General features: G+C 31.2%; 1 protein-coding gene across 1 annotated transcript in view; it reads right to left on the bottom strand.

Annotated features, from left to right (window-relative positions):
• Positions 1 to 22,539, bottom strand: part of LOC129231331 (lysosome membrane protein 2-like) — a 114,740-nt gene extending 92,201 nt beyond the window's left edge. Inside the window, exon 1 of the mRNA XM_054865617.1 lies at positions 22,338 to 22,539. Within this exon, the coding sequence (XP_054721592.1) occupies positions 22,338 to 22,466 (129 nt within the window). The 5' untranslated portion in view covers positions 22,467 to 22,539. The remainder of the gene's footprint in view (positions 1 to 22,337) is intronic.
• Between the last annotated feature and the right edge of the window lie 518 nt (positions 22,540 to 23,057).

Below are 23,057 nucleotides of genomic sequence, written 5' to 3'. Positions count from 1 at the left end.
GTTTCTTTTAAAACTTTCGTTCGTTATACATTTTCTATGATTGGTAAACTTCGACCTTTAAAGTAGTATCTAACATGTAGTAGTGGTACCTGAAACCTTTAATTTCTTTTATGCTATTGATCGGAATGCAATAAAGTTGGCTCTTTGAATACGTTCTACCTTTGAAATTCATCAATTTAGAACTAAGGGTTTCTAATCGAAAATTCAAAGTTTTTGTTCGTTTTACTATGCATACAGTCCCTTATTAAGTTTCAGATAAACTACTGCAAAGAAAATTTAATACTTGTCGATTGATATCTTTCTTGCCTTTCTAGCACGTTAGAAAATGATTTTACTATATTGTATTTATAGTTTCGAACTCATACTGCGTTCACGAGAAAGATGAACTAGATGTAAGCAAAAAGTTATATTTGGCTACCCCAATCACGTGTTTGGCTTAAACAAGATCACATCTGTGCGAGAAAGCACCGAATGTGAATATTATTGGTTAGCTTTTTTTTTAATCCAGAAAAAAACCACCCAAAGATGGCTGTAGTGGCAAACCTTCTAGCAACTTATTTGTTTACTTTCAGCCTGTCTTTTCCGTGAACAGATGGCCACTGCTAAAAACCGGCGATTATTTTCGGGAAAGTAGCCTCGTTTAGTTCTGGGTGAACTTCTAGTTCGATATAAAAAATCTATTTTATTCTTTGGGCTAAAAATATTTATTTATATTGTGAAAACTTTTCACTGGATAAAATCTATATTTAGTTTTTGAATATATTTTTTTTTAATATTACTGTAACCATTTAATGACGTACTTTTCAATCCCGTTTTTGTGCGGTGGATAAGTACCATCGAGAAGGGATAAAATGGGGAGAGTGAAGATTCATTAATGAAACCAAGACCCCAAGTCACGTGATATATTTTAAAGCAAAGCATTTGAAGAAATCGGGTTTCTTTCGCTTGTTTCACGCAAAACGTGCCAACCATTCGTCGTGGCTGAGTCACGTGACTTGGGGTCCTTGGGTAATTTTTTGCGAAGCTAATGATTGCACACACTTGCTCCCTTTATTTTAATTCTTGCTCTAAGATAAGTACCGCATAAAGAAAATAAAATCGCAAACATTCACGAGTAGCTATAAAAAGTAGTTTTTGCAGCACAATTTAAAAATATTGTGTTTTATACGGTGGATAGAGACCGCATAAAAAGTCATTGATTAAGTTACTTAAAACCTTACCGTATGACTAGGAATTGCTTTTTTAAACGAATTAGAGACACGACAGCTACATTGAATATCGCCAAACTTTTACAATCTGATTTTCAAATACACATGCGAACATTTTCAAAAAACTTGTTTACATATGTTCCTATTTTACACATGCCCAACTTTTCAAAACGTATAACCTTTATCCTTCGTAATCTGATAAATTGCAAAATTTTTTGTGGTAAACTGGTTCACAATCACTTCTGTCACTTGAAGATACTACAACGCACTCCTTTTATAGTTAACTTCGTCAATTATGTCCCAATTTGAAGGAAAATCTTCATGTACCGCAGAAAAAAAAATCGCATAAAAAAGGCCGCACCAAAACAGGTTTTGAGTGTATTTGAATAGATTATTTTAGAAAGGGCGTAAGTCCAATGGATTCCCGTAGGACTTACGCCCTTTCTATAATAATCGAATCATTTAACATATTATTCACTCATTTTCAACAAACTAAAACGAGTAATACGGAAGCATTTGTAAATTAGTGCAAGCAATGAAAGTTTTACATTACAATTATCAATACAATGACTTATCTATTTCAACAAAATAAATCTCCTAGTCCCATTTTAATTGCCATTACATTTCTATAACTCCAATCCACAGAAAGTCGCGTTACAACGAACAAAGTATGTGGTCCTTTGAAGTTCGTTATAACGGGATTTAAATGCATTTGGAAGCTCAGATAAAATTGAAAAAAAAAAAAATAGAAATACAGGAGCTGAACTCCTCTGAAAATTAAACCCTGGCTATAACAAATGTGTAACATTATGTTAATTTAGTAAAAACGTTACCAAAACTTTTAGAAAGACATTTACTATTTTAAATAACTTAATCATGGATCAAACAAGTTCCTACAATGTATACATGCAGTTTTGATAAACCTACCAATGTCAAGTCGAACCTTAGTGCAAATTATCCTTCATCTGCGATAAAAAAAATAACTACGGGAGTGAGTTTCCTCATACGTGAGCTGAGAGTTGAACTGATACACATATAGCCATATCGTAGCAGTTATCTTCAACATAAGGAAATATTAAAATTTTGTTTTTAACTTTTAGCTTGCTGTATCAGATGACCATGAAAAGTTTTTTTCTTTAAATGCAAGTTCATTCACTTGTGTTTGAAGAGAAGCATAATAACTCTACTGTAAGATTACAGACTTCAGGAATATTGGCCATACTTTTATTTTATGCATACGTCAAATTAATAAGCTTGCAGTACAAAGTATTCTTTGCAATCCAAGCAAAGCATGCTCTTGTTAAAATGTTGACGCATCCTTGTTTGTATACAAACAAAGTTCCTCTAAAAAAATGTAAACAAAATTTTTCTTCCAGTTGAAAGAAAGGACGAAGACATTATTAAAGATTCAAGAAAAAAACGGAGCAAGGACATTGCCACTAGGTTAGATTCAAGGGAAAAAAAAAGGACAAGGAGACAGTGTCGCTATTCAAGTTTGAATATTTCCTGCGACTAACCGCAAATATAGTATTTCACATAATTGTTTTGTAATTCATCATGCAGAAGCTTGCGCTGCTGTGCGATGTGTCACATTTTAGAACTTTTGGTTCTTGAATGTGAGAAGATATAAAACGCGTAATAGCCATAAACAATTAGCCCGAAATATGCTCAATAAATATGATTTTGAAAATTTTATAAGTTTTAGTTCAATTTCCAATGCTTTTGCATATCAGAAAATGCTAAACTTTTACGAGAGTCGCTTTACCAGCGTGCTTAATAACTTATGTGAAACTACAAAGCTTTCTAAAATACCTTAAACAAGTTAAGAATCATATCAGTCACCAGTGACTTGACGTTCAGGTCACGTCAGTCATTGGACACTGACAATAAACTTTTTCAATCCACGGGTTTCATCGGTGGCAGAGTACAACATTCGATATGAAGTTAAAATTTGTTAGTAATAGACTAATGATAAGATTCTCAGTTAATTATTTATGAAACACTTGAATCAATTTTGTTTAAATTATTTTTCACAGAAATTCGGTTACCAAACACCTTCGAACTGCGCACGTGACCTGATTGGAAATTAATGGCGGGAATCAATTCCATAATTAAACGGAAAAATAAGTAATTACATTCCGCTCAAACTCGTATAGCACTTGACGTGCTAAAGAAAACGCCACAAATTTGATTTACTCATTAGGAGTCAAAAGCATAATGCATAAAAATGCATTTTTCTCCTTTCTTGTTAGAAGCAAAATGAAGGCAACATATATAAGTGGATTTCAAGATGTATCTACGTTTTGAAAATTTACTTTAGGGTACAAAAATGCATATAAAATAATTTCTGCAATCTGAGTATCTTTGAATACAGATTTCAACGGTAATTTCAACTGTGATGAAATTGTGTACGTCGTTCAGAGAAAATATGAAATCATGACGTAAAATAATTAAGCAATAAACATATTTCTTGATAGTAGTATTTGAAGCAAATATAGCGTAAGTTGATAAAAAGTCAAAACTTTTTCAATGATCTAGTTTTCTTTCAAGTAGCCTTGAAAAATAGTTTTTCCAGCACGCCTTATAGTACTGCCTGAACTTTAGATATTATTAGTAAACAGCTTTCAAGTCCAAAGATTCATGTGAAACAGAATGGCTAAAGATTTCGGAGAAAGTTACGAAACTTACGAATACAGCGGTCGATAAAGAACGACATGCGATAAGTAAGAGACGAAAGATGACTCTGGTCATCACGAGTGAAAAAATCTGTTTCATCTTGATTTTCAGAGATAAACAGTCCACATTAATGGGTTTTTTTCCATTCTGCCATTCTTAATCGTGGAAGAAATTGAAGAGTTCAACTGCTAAGGTAGTAAAATTATTAACAGTGCCCAAAAACTAAGTCTGATAAATAATCAAAACAATTGCAAAGATTAAGCAGTAGGCTAGCCAACTGCAAAGACTGAAAAAAAAAAAAAAATCCAACTTATTTATCGTAAGCTTAGCCAACTGCTACGAATTTGAAAAAATAAATAAAATTATGTAGATTAGAATCTTCCTCTCCAGTGAAGCAAGATCATTCATCGCCAAACTTCTAACATTTTCATTTCAACTCGAGTCTATTTTTCTTTTTTGCATAATTTGAGAGGAAATTTAAGACCTCGGTGTAAGAAGGGGGACACCTCCACTTTTCGCCGGTTTTGTGTTTTAAATATTTACATGAATAACAACATTTATTCTATACAAGAATGATACACCTCCAACCGATATTCTATAAGATATTGTAGGAATAGAGCAGTAACTCGCTACGATTCAGGAGAACTAAATAGCTTCTCAATTACTCAGTGTATTAATTCAAAAAACTTAATTTTTCATCTCAAAACTTTCATTTTTTCCGATTAGAACCAAATTTTATACAGTTTTTAATAACTAAATTTTATATATATATAAGTTTAGGTTTTTATTGAAAACCCAACATGTATTTGCATTATTATTGTATTTGGAACAAGAACAGAACAACTTTAGTAAATAGTAAATTACACTTTGGTAGCGTATTTTAATAAAATATTATTGAAATTTATTTCATGGAGCCAAACACAAGCAAAATGAAACATAAAAGACCTTTAAAAATGAATTGAGGCAGTGAGAAGCAAAAGGATATAAGAACCAAAACTAAAATTTCAAAGATATAAGTACAGTAAACCTCCTCTAATGCGGACACTAACGGGACAAAAAATTTTGTCCGCAACCGAGAGGTGTCCGCAGGACAGGGGTTTAATAATGTTATTTGCATTGAAATCGAGGAATTAAAAATTGTCCAAATAAGAGGGGTGTCCGCATTTGTGGGGGGTCCGTTAGGAGGGGTTTCACGGTAATAGTAAGAATAAAAAAAACCTTTAAACCATGTAAAGCGTGCCACGAAAATAAAGAGAACCCTTAAACCCTATAAAGAAAACCTTTGAAAATGAATTTTAAAACTTAAATTTTGAAATGCAGAGCTTTCCCCTTCTTGCATCGTGGTTTTAAACTACAAATACGAAACATTATTGCTAACTTAAGTAGCATTTTCTCGCTCATAGAATTACGACAAAATTTAGATACAAGCAGCAAATAATTTAACACAAAGACAAACTCAACACAAAGCCACTCCCCAACTGCACAAAGTTTTCCAAAAAACTTTTGGAACTATGTAAAATTCCAAGCGATTAGGGTGGACAGAGACTAGTTATGGACAGCCAACCAGTAATGGGCAGGAGGGCAGGTTTATCTCATATAGTCAATATCAAGTGTATACTCGATATTCCAGGAGCACCATTGGCATATTTTAAAAATAGCATCTTTCAAGTTCTCTCTCACCACATTTTTTACAAGCATAAGTTGTGATTTATCATTTTAATGCTTCTGGGTCCCCTATAGTGAATTTTCATCGCATTTAAGTTTTCGAAGGATTTCTTTCTCAAGGGCGGTTTATAGTGCCGCGTTAACATTTCCTTTTTTTTATAATCAGATCGCAGTTTTATTGGCACGTACTCATTCCTTGTCTTTTTTTTCTATCATATAGGTATGTTTTGGCCATTAAGATATTTTAGATCCTTTCAAACTAAAGTTCACGTCACTAGTCAATTTAAAAAAAAAAGTGTTAGTTATAAACACATGCGACCACATTCAAGTTTTTGGCCATTCTTACTCAAAACTAAAAGACTGATGATAAAGCATAAGCTAAATTTCGCCAAGATAAATAAAAGATGCGGCAGTAGTATAGTTCTATTTAATTTATTTCTTGATTTTCCTTGTTGTTCAGGCGTACTTTTCAAAAGCGATGTCTGTTATCCATTTTTTAATTTTGCTCGAATTGATAAATCAAGATATTTTTTTCACACTGAAATCAAGTTCAAAGTGAGTGTTTAAATGTTGCTGAATTCATTTTGTGCATTTCCTAAAAACAAATGATTTCAGCTAGCATGACCTTCCTATTTTTAGTTATAACCATAACTAAGCGAATGGGATCATAACTATTTAAAGCATAGATTTCAAAAAATCTATATAATCACAATTGCAAATTAATGAAAATATCCCAGCTATAAAAAAAGCAATTTCTTAGTTCTAAATCGTTAGATTTAGTTTCTTCCATGTACTAGAACTTCTACATTTGTAGCCCAAATTAAAAAAAAAACAAGCATGCCCATAACTAATCATTACATCAAAGATTTCCGCACATTTGCTCAAACAAAAGATTTATTAAGCTATCTGTATTCAAAATAACTTATCCTGCTAAGTCAAAGGATGAGTATTTTAAATACCTTTTTGATTCGAATTATTATATTATAGTAGACCGACCAGTGAACGAACACCTCATATTTTTTTGAAAAAAAATAAGGTTTTAAAACTTTTTTGAGATGAATTCGCAGTAGTAATTCCCGTCTACACATTTCCAGGGGGAAAACGACTAGAAAATGTTGCGTTTGTCCACTGGCTGGGCTATTCATTCATTGAGTCGGAGAACTTTTTTTTCATTTCAACCCCCCAAAAAGTCTTTATTCTGAACCATACGAATTCCCACATTTTTTTAATATAACTACGCACATCATTTAATGCGATTTAATGTCATGTGGCAAATACTACAATTTTTAACGATGCAATAGATTTTTGAAAACCAAAACTCGCTTAAGTATCCATTCACTGGTCGGTCTACTCCATGTAGGGAAGAATTTGGGCATGAATACAGCCTTCTGTCTGCCAAATAATCACTAAATAATTTTATAAGTTCGTTTCACGATTCCGAAAAAAAATGAAAATTAAGAAAAATTATTTCGCTAAATTTATATTTAGTGCTAAAAGTTCCATTTGCGTTACGTCTGTTATGAAAAGAACTAGACAGTCTTAAAGTTGTTTTTAACATGCTAAGGTACCACGTCAGTCACCGGTGATTGATACAAAAAGCTTTCCATTCATAGGCGACTTACGAACTTCCGTTCAAACCGCAGGTTTCGCCGGTGACTAAGAGCACAAAATTTAAAATGAAGCTTGAAAACTAGATTGTTAACAATTCAGAATTGTATCATTTATATTGTTTAATGCTGTCCATCGAAATTTTAATGGATTTTATAGGAATATTTTAAACAGAAAAGCGCTTGTCTTTAAATACCTTTCGCACTGCACGTGTGGCCCGATTGGGAATTCCGCATAAATGCGCGTGGTATGTAGCATGTTATGTATTTACTATAGGCACGAACAAAACACTAGACATCAAATATAAGCATAACAAAATACCATTAAAATTGAAGTAGTAGGGGAACATGGGGCAAAGTGAACTAGCGGGGCAAAGTGACATGGTGAAATATTTACTATGCTTTTAGCTCCACCTATCTAGTATTATTTTAACTATGTAGTACCATATGTATATTCCAGTCAGGAAAAAATACCGCCGAAGATTAAAGCATTTGGTAATATAGGCAATTTTAAAAAAGTGACTCATTGTAATATTTTGTAAGTCAAAAATTATTTTCGTTAATATAAAATGATAAAGTTCTTATTAACATTTAAATATTAATTGAGGTCTCTTAATATTCAATGCAGTATTACTTATTTAATATTAAGCTTATTTGTGTTTTAAATAAATTGTAGACTTAGTCAAGAACATGCGGGGCAAAAAGGATGGGGAAAAGTGAAATAGTTTGTTTCATTTACTCAATCATTTACTATAAATCACTTTCGTTTTCATTTATTAATTCATTCATTTATGTTCCTTCATTCAGCTATACACTTATTCATTCATTTACTCTTTTTCTTATTCATTTTTTTTCTTCATATATTAATTGATTTATTCATTTAATTATTCATTTATTTATTCAACCTTTAATTTACCGATTCTTTTGATCAAAAATAAGTTTTACAATCGAATAAAAAATATTTCATTAGAAAAATATTTTATTTTTCACTTTTCCCCATGAAAAAAAATGAAGTGAAAAATTTGAAGACTCAAATTGATAGCCAAAAATAAAAAATACTGTTTCAATGCTAGTTTTATTGTAAAATACAATGTTATTTCTTTGTGTAGTGCAATTTTCGAAACAAATTTCCGATTTGTTCATTTTGAAAAAACTCATCGTCATCTTAACCATTTCATTTTGCCCTACACTCCCCTACTTTAAGTACGTAAACACATATGCAAAATAAAAGTTTAATAACAGAAAGATCAGAATATATCTTACAGTAACATAAACTAAAAATAAAATTTGCACTAGCAAAATTTGGTTATCACTACGAACAAGTCTTAGCCACTTGCAATTTTAATTATGAACGAAGATATCATAGCATTCTTATTAGAATAGTCTTTCATTGAAAGCAAAAACTTTTGACAGATTTCTGGTTCAGAGCTAAATCTCGCTTCTTTTATGACATCCAAGTTCTGAAACCAACTAAAAAGATTGAAGCAAAGAAAAATATTCTGAAGTTAATAACAATATTGTCACCGTGGTTTAACTTAGAATGACGAAAAGTGCCTAACAATACTGACCCTGAAGTAACCAATCTTTTTAATGTGTTGTTAAAAAACGTTTCACCGAGTTGCTTATTTCTTTGAACACATTGAGATATTTTTGAATATCAGAATTATTTACCATAACTAGAGAGAGTTTGCTGCTATTATAATGTAATATAATGGAGAAGATAATCAAAATTCACCGTTACAGGTCATTACGGCAACCATTCTTTCCATTCTGAGAAAGAATCATTTTTTGGTTAAACAGTTCATTAGGTTGCAATCAAAGATCAGTATGCAAGTAGGGCAAACAAAGAACTTGACCTTTTACTTTAACTTCTAAACAGGTTTAGGATGTATCGGCTTTAATAGATTTTGACCACGGACGACCTTAAACTAGTGTAATGATTTACAACAAAAAATATAAACAGGAGATAATACACGTGCAAGTGAAAGTTAAATAAGAGTGAAATTGTTAATGATGTTTTTATACCAAAACTACTGCGGTAAGAGAAATGGAAACTGAATGCTGCAATTGAAGGTTTGAACAAATAACAATGAAATGTAAACCGTTAGAAAATGCTTAAATAGTCATTTTGCTTAATGATGTATGATTTGAAGGAATGATATATTCACTTAGAATATTCAATTTATAGAAAATAAAAATAGCCAAGTTGTATTAAAAGTAATCACTGCAATTAAAATCGTGGTAATATTTGTTGATGGATACATACTTCAACTGAAATACATCTTAATCCACGTAATAGCAGTTTTGTTTTAAAACAGGGATCCAGTCTGAATCTTTGATTCAGGCTTAAGATCATTACCTGACATTTATGACTAGTTAATACCTCTTAAGTTAACTGAATTGTGAAATGTTAGTTTTAGAAAATTATTGTATAACTGACAACTGAGTGATGTATCTGTAATATTTGATTTTTGTGTGTAGTTATAACGAGCATTATTTCTTATTAAAGAATACGGCACTTTCCTTCAGATTTTGAGACCTGTCGATAAAATAATCAACATTCAAATGTCCCTATGAATGCTCGTTAAAGCCAGGCTATTCAGACTATTTTCTTCTTTTTGAACTCCTTAAATAAGTTTTCACTGTACTTAGAGAGGAAAAGGTTCTTTGGGCGTATATGAGTGAGTACATGTCTCTTGCGCATGAGTACATGCATCTGTTCTTTTAACTAAACACTACCTGTTCACTAAAAATACATTGGTTATTTGATTAATTAGTAAAAGAAAATCATGTAATGCACACATTTTTTTCTTCATTAAATACATGCGTTTTAATTTCTACTGTGACAACATTCCCTAGAATATACGAACAAAATAAATCTTGACTGAACATATAAGCTTTCTCATGAATGTGTTTGGTAAAACACCTGCAAAACAAAAGGTTGCTTACGTTCCAGATGTATAAATGTATTCTTTATCTTTATTATTGGTAAACTTTTCATTAAAATATAACTTGAAATAGCATACTGAAAAATTATTACGAATGAAGATGTAAAATTAATATGAGATATGCTTAAAAATGAATAAGGGAAATGAATGTCAACTTTTTACAACTAAAAACATGTACAATATTTTCAGGAAAATTTCGAAAATGTTGAACAAAAATTATTAGTTCACGGAAAGGGGAATCTTGCTTGAGCAAAATTCGTTAAAGTTATAAAATTATGAAGTACAATAGCTTTGCAAAAGAATTCGAAAAAATCTCTCATCAACACTGATTTCCAAGCCTAAATTACAGATGTTCACCACAGGGCAACCATTGAGACAGAGTCGAAACGGAAATACACTATATAACCCAAAAATATTGGGACACTTTCAAAAATTCGCATTTTTACGGATTTCGAGAAATAAGACCAATTGCTCTGTAATTTTTTTCACATAAGAAGTATACTCTAGCTGTCATTTTCCAACAACAATTAAGTCTGCTATTTATTTAGGTGTACAGCAACAAATTGAGGAAAACAAAAAAGGTTTTTGATCATTTTTCAATGTAAATAGCTGGGAATAAGCTTAAATTTCAGAAATCAGTTAGAAACTATCAGAAGTTTTTATAGTTTCGTGAAAGTATTATACCCACGGAGATATAAGCATTTCTTTCAAAAATGTAAAATTTTTTTGAAGGTTTTCGGCTCATATCACGCAGAGTTTTTTGTCAAACGTTACTAAACTTTTAGAATATTTGACAACGTATTAGAGAAACATAAAATTTGAAGTTTAAATATTGAAAATTTAATGAAATATGAACGTTTAAGCAATTCATTTTTCACTGCGCATGCGCGATAGATAGCAATTTATAACGTTTATAATCCAAAGCTCAGATATATCCCACAACTCATTAAAAAAAAAAGTCCACCTCAATATCTTTAAAATTTAAAAAGTTATCAGCGATTGCTGATAACTTTAGGTTTTAAAGATATCAAGGTGGAATTTTTTTATGAGATGTAGGATATAACTGGGCTTCCGATTATGATGGTCATAAATTGCTATATTTCGCTCAAGCGCAGGGGAAAATTCCTTGAAACGTTCATATATCATTAAATTTAATATTTTAACTTCAAATTTAATTATTATGTTTTTCTAATATGCTGGCAAATATTCTGTAAGTTTAGTAACGTTTGATGGAAAACTGCATGATATGAGCCGAAAACCTTAAAAAAATAAAAAAAATAAAAAAATAAAAAAAAAATTAAAAAAAAAAAATTGCATTTTTGAAAGAAATGCCTCTATCTCCGTGGGTATAAGAGATACTTTCACGAAAATATAAAAATTCTAGATAGGTTTTTAACTTATTTCTGAAATTTATAGCTTATTCCCAGCTACAATGAAAAATGATCAAAAACCCTTTTCTGTTTCCTCAACTTGTTTTTCGTCCCCTAAATGAATAGTACACTTAATTTTTATGGGAAAATAGCAGCTGGAGTATACTTCTTATGTGAAAAAAAATTACGGAGCAATTGGTCTTATTTCTTGAGACATCCGTAAAAATGAATTTTTGAAAGTGTCCCAATACTTTTGGAAATATATTGTATATCATGGCCGTGACAGTCAAAGTGTTACAGCTCTACTACTAAATTCAAAGTTTAGCGAAATAGGGTAAGCGCTCCAGTATTCAGCCAGTCTCCAGTAGTCGGTCACAAAGACATAAAACTTCTTATAAATAGAATGTGTAGCTCAAAATCGGGTATGATGCATACCCACATTCCTTTATCTGTCCCCAATTATCATCCAAAAACAATAAAGTTATAACTACTTTTTATTAAATAGTAATGAGTCATTTTATTTTAAATATTATGCCCATTATCCTAATTTTCGATTTGTCTTATTTTTTATTAAGAAGACATCATTTTTAAAGGTTATGTGTCCTTCATTTTTTCGTTGTGCTGTAAAATTTGCTTTTGTTTTAATGGATTGCATAGCACAACGTTTCAATTAAACTCTTTCTTCGACTCCATTATTTTTAGAGCGGGGCTGACCTCTGGATATTGAATTCTTATGTATTTCCAATAGTCGGCCATGACAGATTGACAACAGGTTCTATACTACTGTTTGATTGATCTACACATTGGTCAACTGTGTACTTAATATGGATTTTCTAATTTTCATCAAATAATAATTGAAATAAAGTATTAACACAGCTGGCCATTTATCTGTTTTGAGTAAAAATTTCCTTTCTAACGTTATTTCTTCAAAAGAAAGATCATCTGTTTTATCTATTCTTCAAAAGAATTGATAAAACAAATGATCTGATTGCAATTAGGAATTAATCGGCAATAAACTTTCCCATTGTAAGAAATTAAGATGTAATACTTCAATAGTTACGTTAGCTCTACTTATTGTTCATTTTGCTAAACTATTTTCGTCACCGAAGTTTCAAGAAACCTGTATTCTATTCAGACTAATTATTCCAAATGTTGGTGCCACTTTTTTATAACTGCTTTCAACCAAATATTTAATTCATTGAGTTTTCTTCACAAGGAAATCAAAATTTACTTCTTGTTAAATGTATGTTTAATTTGTTTTATAATAACATGGTTTCAAAGTTGAATTACGTTGTTAGTCGCTCCATTTTAGTTTATTCATTGTTTACCAATGTTCTTGTTAAAAGCTGTAAGATTATCTTCATGACATTCCCCATTTCTCAATTTCAATTTACCCACATACAGATCCGTTATCTGGGTAATCAGGAGAAGGGGGGGGGGGCATTGACCCTCTGTATTTTCAAAACATAATTTAAATATGCAATTTTGCTTGTAATTTGATTCTTATTTACTCTGAAGTGCATTGAATTCATACCCTTTGCACCCCCCCCCCCCCGCACAAAAAAACTATGAAAACACACACCTGCCAACATAATTAGTCTTACTCCAGTTCGTTCGCAACAAAAGTACCTTTTTTATGATAAATTTTGTTTTAGATGCGCCAACGATTGCCAATCTTTTAAGTGATTTTCGAACGGATTTTTACTTGTTCTGTTTTGAGGTGAAATTGTTTCCAAAACTACAATTTTAATTTTATTTTCCATATATTCAAATTTCGTTCTAATGAACATGGACCAGTCAAGTGTCAATCACATCGATCATTAATTCACTCTTGATCTATCACGAATTCTATCAACTCTTTTATTCAGTCCTTATCTTAGCATACACAGTTAAGACAAACTTTTTGCATCAGGAGGGGGGGGGGGGGAGAGAATCCACGTTCTCATTTTTTCAAAGTTTTTTCCCAAAAAACCCGGGTCTTTTTCCATTCCGTAATTTCTATTTTTGCAGAATATGATACTACTAAGTAAGTGATGTAGAAGATAATGTGATGCATATCCAAACTTGTTGCAAATTGAAAAAATAATATAAACATAAGATGTTACGAAGTCATCAAGAATGCAGAATTATTTTGTAATTATTTTAACAATCAATTTCGTAAGTACAAAACTGTGCTGTAAGTTTAACATTCAATTTTGTTTAAATTTATTCTTTAATACACCATAAGAGTATTGAAAATGAAACGGTCGACTACTGGGCTCAAACATGGCTGAGCACTGGATTTCTATGGCCGACTAGTGGATAGCATTTTTTCGTATTAACAAAAGGTTAGTTTTTCAAATAAAAATTTTTATTTCTGAAACAATTTAGTGAATCATTATCAGAAAGATATAGTCTAAAGTCTTACAATGTTTTTCTTGTTTTGTTAATTGCTGAAATTTATAGGTTAACAAAAAACAGCAATCGTTCTCTCAAATGGTCGACTACTGGAGCTCTTACCCTACGTGGAAGAAATTTTTAGTTTTATTGCCAGGGTAAAATCTAGTTTAAGTTTTCCGACTTTAATGAAACTGTAAGAGACCTCCAGTAGAAGCTAAGAAAGAAAATTGCATCTAAACTGAATATGTAGATATTTGTTTTCAATTTGAAAGAAGGTACTGATAGATAACATGCTGAAGAAAAACATGTTCATTAAAAGAAAAAGCTTGATAACCTTTTCTTTACTATGAAGTTTTACTCACTGCCACTTCTTTTCAAAAACGTGCTCAGACTCTTTTGTGATTAATTGAAGCCGTCTTCAAATAACTGTCCTTTCCTACTAGGAAGTATAGATCCGTTACTTTCATTTCAGGCCAAAAGCTATTTGCCTTGAGATTTAATACATAAAGCGAAAGAACGACGGAATGTATGTAAACATTTCGCATTCCGTTGCTCTTTCGGTTTTACTGATTAGCGGAATTGTTTGTAAACTCTTCGTGTATGGAAAAGAACACAAAAAATTAGAATATTTTCAAGAATGCGGAATAATTAAAACTTTAGCGAGTAGGAAAAAAACACATTCTGAAATCCAACAATTTTCAGCGCGGTTTGCTCAAGAAAGGAACAATAAATGTTACTATATCAGTATATGTTATTGACAAGTTAAACGCCACTTGCGTTTATGAGGAATCCCTAATCAGACCATGCATGCAATGTAAAAGGTATTAAAAGACAACCGTTTTTCTGTATTAAAAAAAATCCAAAATTTGGCAAATAACTTAAGTATATTAATGATGCGATCTTAAATTACTGACAATGTATTGTTTCTGTTCCATATCGTATTTTATGCTCTCAATCACCAATGAGACTCACGAAATCAAACAAAAAGTTCCTTTACAGTCACCAGTCATATGACTGACGTGGCCTGAACGGAAAACGGAGTGTCAGTAACCGTTGATTAACGTGGCAAAAAAAAAAAAAAAATAAATTTTAAAACAAATGCATAGCTTTAAATACACTGCAATACAAATATTAGGTATGATTGACCGATATAATGGGATATGTGGTTAATAAAATATCTCAGATACTAGCGGTAAAAGAAGTGCCTGCAGCATACGACTTGCGTTACACCCTTAATATTTTAATGAAGATTATCTGACCATCGATTGTTTAAACGCGAAGCTCAATTGAAAGCACATTATAGTCTAGGAACATACTTTATATATATGTATATATATATATATATATAGTACTATAGTATGTTTAAATCATACTATAGCTTTAAACATACGAGCCATTCCATCTTAGATCAGGCAGGGCCTGTCACATGACCATCACCGATTTTTTTTTCAAAAAATTTCAGTAGCTACAACTGAAGGACATATGAAATATCCCAAAAGGATTTTGCAAGAAAATCTTTTTTTCTTCAGTTACAGACCACTAAAATTCTGCACATAATCGGCAATTTTGGAAAAAACCAGCAAAACACTCGATTTGAAATGGACAGTATTTCAAAAGTATTTAACCTATTTGAATAATTTTTTCTAAAAATAAATAAGGACCCATTTTGCATCTGGAAATAGTTTTTGAAAATTTAATTAATTTTTTTTTGGAAATCAAAAAACCTATTTTTGAGGCGAAAAAAACTGCATTTTTACCGATTTTATGATTTTTTTTTCTTCATGAAAAAAGTTTTTTTACTAAACGAAGATGGCAGTTTAAAGCCTTTATATGATAGTTTCATAACATATTTTATTATAATCCTTAGATCCATACCGCCTTGGAAATAAAATTTAAATTTTTGAAAATTTACAAAAATCAACGATTTTTGAAGTGAGATTACTCAAAAAACGCAGTTTTTAAAAATTGGCTCATTTGAACCCCTTTTAATGCTTAACAAGTAAATCTGCACAGTATACCGTATTTTTTCCCAGAAAACGTTGTGATTTTTTGAAAGTGACCTTATCGACTATGGCATGCATGTAAAATGAAAATGTCTAATAATATTATTCACTGAATTTCTGTTTATATCAATGCCCAATAGCTACAATAATGGTGTATTTTATCAGCAACAACTAAAATCTTACCGACTTTTAATAATATACGTGTAACAAACCGCTTTTGATGACCCAGTGTATTCGCCATTTTGTATGACTGTGCGTAATTATAAAAGAGCCTTTTGTGACCATCTGACTTCATTATATAAATATTTTTCTGCTGATCAGGACTTAATTGTGATATGAGTTGAGCTTCCATACTTCCTTGCTTGCTTATTTCACTCAAATTTTGTATTTTTGACCGAATTCACGCCACTTAAGTATTAAAATAAGTTCTGAAGACTATGGGGCTCCTGCACTTCTTTTGTTAGAAATTGGATCCCTGGCTATAATAGCTACTTTTGGTGAGATCTGTTTGGTTACCTCTTATAACCATCTTCGATTACTTCTCTCATAAAACAGGTGAGTTTTTTAAATTCTTAAACTATAGGTGAGTTTTGCGTTTTGAATTTAGTGTACCTATACTTATGTATAAAAGTAATCATACGAGGTAGGATCCAAAAATTCTGGGACAACAGTCACCAATGACAACCAAAGAACGAAATAAAAATAGTAAATCGTTTTAAATGCATGGTACTGCTTTTCCCTTTGAGCTTGGATGGATTCCCGTCATGTAATTGAGCTGCACGTTGTTGTTGAAAGAGAAAAAAAATTGATTCGTTGCGGCATATGTAAGAAATGGTGAATGCATAGCTTTGGAACCGAAATAAACTAATATTGAAACAAGAAAAATGGAAAGATTTCAGCTGTTACTGATAAAGTACACCATTATTGTTGCTATTAGATATTAATATGATCTGAATTTCAGTGAATGAAATTATTAGACATTTTCATTTTACATGCATGCCATGGTCGATAAGATCACTTTCAAAAAATCATAGAAGATTTTCTGGGAAGAAATAAGGGATGCGGTGTATATCCTTTTGTTAAGCATTAAAAGGGGGTTCAAATGAGCCAATTTTTAGAATTTTGAAAAATGGTTTTTTTGAGTAATCTTACTTCAAAAATAGTTGATTTTTGTAAATTTTCAAAATTTCAATTTCATTTCCAAGGCGGTATGGATCCAAGAATTATAATAAAATATGCTATGAAACTCACATAAAGGCTTTACACTGCCATCTTCGTTTAGTAAAAAAACAATTTCATGGAGAAAAAAGTCGGTAAAAATGCAGTTTTTTCGCCTCTAAAATAATTTTTCTTTATCAAAAAACCAAACGAAATTTTCAAAAACTATGTCTAGATTATATATGGTTCTTTATTTTTCGAAAAAAGAATTATTCAAATAGGTTATACATATGAAATAGAGTACATTTCAAATCGAGTATTTTGCTGTTGATTTCCTAAAATGGCCGATTTTATGAATTTTAGTGGGCTGTAACTGAAAAAAAAATATTTTTTTTTTGCAAAATCCTTTTGGGATATTTCATATGTCCCTTAGTTGTAACTAATGAATTTTTTTCAAAAAATCTGTGATGGTCATATGACACTTTTCATAGCTGTCTGCCTGATTTGAAATGGAATGACTCATACGGCTTACATAGATGTATTAAAACATAAGGACATTAAATGGTTAAGGGAAACTAATTGAGTATCTACAGCATTTTGTTTAACTTGCGATGCTGCATTAGCATACTTGAAACATTGTCGTTTCTAAGTACATACGCCAGAAGCTTAAGTCGCAGGGAAATATGAGCAAGACGGTTGGTTTGAAAAAAAATCTAGCAAAAGCTGAATTCTCGTTTACTAAGTTCCACTTACTTATTTGAATTAATAGCTGAATTTGAATTGATTTATGTATAAAATGTGGTACGTGAGTAATGCATTTTGTTCTTTTCTAGTTTAAAGAGCCACAACTTTGAGAAATCGTTTGAATTCAGTTGAAAACCATTTCAATGACGAGTAAGTTTATAAACGTGTGCACTCGAAAAACATCTAAAAACTCATGTAAAGAAAATCGCAATTAAATAGCTAACCAGCGAAATTTATCACATTAGTATCAAATCACCTCTTCCGGTAAAATAACTTTAAGTCAGTTAGGAGTTAAAATATTATGCAATAACTTCGACTGTCTTATCCGATACTGCTATAAGATTTACAGGTGGAATATAGATAATTTAAGACTATAGCAAAAGGAATAAGATCGAAATTTTCTTTGGAATAACAGGTTCACTTTCTAAATTACAAGTACTAATGAATTCTCTATTCAAAATCTTGAATATTGATTTAAAACTGTTCTAATAATAGCAGAGTGATAGTTTAAACTAAATTGAATCATTGTTTATTAACACTAAAGAAACCTCTTTAAATCACAATAAGTTAGTTTTTGATAACATCAAAGCTAAACAGAATTTTAAATAAAGTTTGTTTTGTCAAAAATGATTTTTAAAGTTGCTTTTTAGCCGTTTTAAAATCCTCTGATCAAACAAAATCTTTTTTGTGAAACTACAGTACAAAGTCTCGACCGATAATGCTTCTCAGGGAAAAAGATGCTGATGTAGGTTGTCTGAGACTAATTTTATCTCGCTTTGAGATTCTGCTATTGCAAAGTATTGGTACTTCTCTATAAGCCGATTTTCATGTTATCGATATTTGAGCAAGATTGTCGAAGTTATCAATGGAGAACTGCTGTTAATGCACTCGTATCAAGCACAGAAAATAAAAAGACCGTTATCTTCGGCTGAAAAATGAAGTAGGTCGTATTGCCTTTGGAAAAATTCAAGTCTTCCTTCTAATCTTCTGCACTAAGTTTATAATTTTATTATTTGAAAATCTATTTCATAAAAAAATAATAACTGCAATTTATGCCTTTTCTACAGTTCAAAATTATATATATACATACATTATAATATATATACATACATATATATATGTCATGAAAAAATCTATCAAGAACTGATATTTTATTAGATTGTATACATCCTAATGTAAACTTTAGGACCCAAACTTTCCCTTCAAAATAATGAAAGCAACTAATCTGTTAATATCAAATAGTTTCACTATTTATCAGTTTAAATTTTAACTTATCGCGTTTGCTTTTCGGTCAATTTTCAGTGCTACCATTTTCCTCACTTTTTCAGAAAGTTATGTTTCTTGAAAAAGTATCTTAAGTCACAAATAGTAGTCAAGAATGTGCCGAATTTCCCCAACATAAGACTTTTTTGGGGGTTCAAATTATAGTTTTGTTGCAATTTTCACACCCATCTTTGGTCTACACTTAACCTGAATATTTAGTAAAATAAGCCGATTAGACGTCAAATGTTTCGCGTATTTCATTTTAGAGCTTCGTAATGTACTTATCTTTTGTAATTTTACGTACGTGAGTTGAACAAGAAAAATTGGTTTTATTTTTAACAAATGTAACCCTCGAATTTTATTCACTGTAAAAAATTTAAGCGATCCATAAATCTTCCACAAATACTGGCAGTAAATCAAACTGATCCTAAAATCCTATCCTTCTGAAGCATCTCCCCAATTAGTGTAGCAGCAACTTACTAAATCTTGTCAGTCAAGCAACTACCCATAATTACTTAAAATCTGAATACGCAAAGCGTTCCATTAATGCTCATACAAAATTCCAGTTCAATATACAAATATGCGTCATTTTTTCCAAGATCAATTTTGGTTATACTGTCAGAACGACAATCCAAAGAGCACTAGTTCATTGAACTTGTCATACTCCGTTCTTAGAACCGACGTCAGTTTTTTTCAAGATTTTTTAATTATACTCCACAATACTATGAAGTCAATGAGCCGGAGTTTGAGACGGACATTGACAGACAGAGGCCTTTACGTGTCTCTAAACATTTGCAAACTCTATAAAAACGCTTGCTTGACAAAACCATGGAACTCATTAAGTGAAAGTTGGCAAAAGGAGTTAAGCCATCAAGACGCTCATGAAAAGCTTCTTTGCTTTAGGCCCTCTGGGATGTTAGTCTTTGACCCTTAGAGAAAGCTTCGGAAACTTTTCGTCGTGTTTTCCAGTCCAACGAGTTTGTTTTCTATCCATTTTTGTTTTGGAACTTCTAGATTTCTGAGTTCATGACCTAATGACAAAAACGTGAATTGCTATGTTAGGAACAAACGATGTCGAATAATTGATGGTAATCCTGAAATTGCTAGCATTGATGTGATTTAAAGTTTCATCTATTGAATAATTGTTTATCCAAGTCATTGAAAATAGAATTAATTGGAGCATTTAATCGGCGAGCATTTTTTTTTTTTTTTTTTGACTCGCATTATCACCATTTAATTGATAATTCAGAATCATAAAACGTAAATTACTTAGTCTATTTCCTGTAGTAATAAAATCATTACAATGGATTACAATATTTAATTGTATTCCAAGAAAAAAGAGAAGTCAGCGTTTTCACAACTATCAAGAAATATGAGTTGTTAAAATGTACTGAAAATCGAAAAAGATATTGGGCAGTATAATGACCGAAAATGTTTATCATTACCTATGGTTTTATCATTAGTGATCATACGATGTATCAAAATGGTTTACTCTCAACAGTTTTATTCACTCTTTACGAATGTTAAACAGCAATCAAAAATAAGTTTTGTGGATTAAACTGATTATTAGTATTAACACTTAGTAACTCATTTAAAGCAGATCGGTTTTCTGCAAAACGGCAGGAAAACAAAGTATTTTATGTTCTGCATTTTTACACAAATAGTTGGAAAATTATTTCGTCATAATTCTAATCATGCTAAAAATCTAGAAAATCATATGTATCAAATTAACTTCGTATCATTCAATTATATTAAAGGCTTGGAATAGGCAATCGGTTTAGGTTTTAATCTCTCTCATAACAGCTATTTTCTAATCCATCTTCAAATTAAGCAAGTTTCGTATGCAATATCTTCATTCTTATGATTATTGAGTTAAGCTTACCATTACTGTCCATTTTATCAGTAGAGTTTTAAACATAACGATGGTTGGGCACTTCGGGAATTGAAAAATAATTAATTCGAATCTATATCTAATATTTTTCAGAGTTTCGGTTATACTTTAAAATTTGTTTCATTGGGTTGTTGCGCAAGGTGTGGAAAGCATGTTTGAAATTAAAATGGACGTATTAATACATCTAACAAGTTACAAATTCGAAAACCTCAAGATTGGAAGAACATTTTTAGCAGCATAATTAAAAAGGAATTCAATTTACGTGTAGACAATCATTAGAAATTTTGAAAATCATGAAATACTATTTTCTCCAAAAACAAAAGTTACGAAATCGAAAAATGTGGTTATCGCTTTCTTTTTTATGCTATTTTAAAACAGAAAGTTCAAAAACTTAACGTTTACTGCAACGGAATAAAACGACTTAATTTATTTAATGATTAGCTTGCACATGACTATTATAAAATGCTTTGTTTTAATAACTTTGTGTGAAATGTAATGCCTCAAAGTTTTTACTGACTAAAAATATTGCAGTGAATGAACATGCATTCTCCATAATTTAACTTGCAGGAGTAAACTCTATTAAAAAATTACATTACTAAAAAAGGAAACATAATATAATTTAAACGAAAAACTAGGATATTTGCAGAAACAAATCGTTATTTTTAATGGCAAATATTTTAGGAACCTATTTAAGAGTTTAATCTCACATTCTTCCGAAAAAGTAACTCAAAGTTAATAAAATCACCGAAATATAGGCGTGAAATATTTGTACCCTTGTTAAACTAGAGCACTAACAGGCTACAATTCAGATGAAATTATTTTCGAACATCACAATAAAGGAATATGAAGCAAAATTAACTTTTCCGAAACTATTGTTATGTATTTAAAAAGCAAAACCGGCTCAAAATATCTATGCTGTTATCAAAGATTGAAAATGTGTACCAAACCTTAATGATCTGAAAGAGTCGACATAAGTAAGATCAAAGATAACAGAAAATACTATTTTTTTTTTATACATCATTTTCAGCTGAAGTATATACGATTCTGACTTATTAGTAAACAAAATTACTTTCCCACTGGAAATATTTTTCCATTTGAACTAAACCGTAAATGATTCAACTACCTGTTTTACAACTAAAAATAATATTTCTTGCCAATGGTTTCAGTGCAACCAGCGATGAAATTCTTCACTGTTCCATAATATAGGAAACTAATATTTGCAAGAAGAATCAGCTTAACCTTGATCCGGCTTAATTTCCCCCTTTGAACCCTTGAATTCGGCCAATTCCAAGCGTTAAGAACATAATATTAGCTAAGTAGTTTACAAGAGTTCACCAGAATTTTTATATGCTTATTTATGATACGTGTATTTTCAAGATTTATCTTTTGTAAAAAAAAAAAAATAAATAAATAAAAGTACAGTACCTCTGCAAGCTTTGATTTAAAAATAGATGGCAGGACGGATAATGCAACTACTCCAATAACAAGAAGCACAACTCCCATCAAACCAAGAAGTGTTACTCCAATTTTCGCTTTATCGACGGTAACACCCATGTTGTCGCAAGATCTAAGACCCCAACCTCACTATCCGAAATCACTTCTCTAAATGAGAGATTTAGGTATCAGGCTCGAAATTCAGTCAAATTTGCAAAGTGTTTTCTTTCTGTTTTAATCTTAACTTCCATCATTCAGTTATCAAAATCCAGCGTTGATAAATCGCGCCTAGAGCGCCATCTTTGCCGCAAAGAGTTGATTGGTGGCTGCCTCAACAAGCTAAGTTTCTTGATCATATGATTGGATACCGGCGTTTGACGTCGAACAACACGTGGTTTCAGCGCGTTTCTTTTCTCCTGTTTTTACACTTCTAGTTCAAGTTCAGCCGCAAAGCGCTGGTTAAGAGAAAGTGAATTGTAGAACTGGTTTCTGTCCCTCATTTTTAAAGCAGAGGGTGAAAGTGACCACGACTTTCCCTCTAGGGGGAAAAAAAAGAAAGCAAAACATAGAAGATATAGCTATCCATTTCCCTCTGCCTAAAATAGTGGCACGAATGACACAAGTTACATTCAGGAAAATGAAATTGCAACTCACGACATAATTAATACAAACCGAATATTGAGGCAAAAACTGAAACCTATTGTTTAAAAC

This window comes from Uloborus diversus, chromosome 10 (genome assembly GCF_026930045.1).
Source record: "Uloborus diversus isolate 005 chromosome 10, Udiv.v.3.1, whole genome shotgun sequence".
Taxonomy (NCBI): Eukaryota; Metazoa; Arthropoda; class Arachnida; order Araneae; family Uloboridae; genus Uloborus; species Uloborus diversus.
Note: the sequence above shows the minus strand (reverse complement) of the source record. Positions and strands in the feature narration are given on the sequence as shown.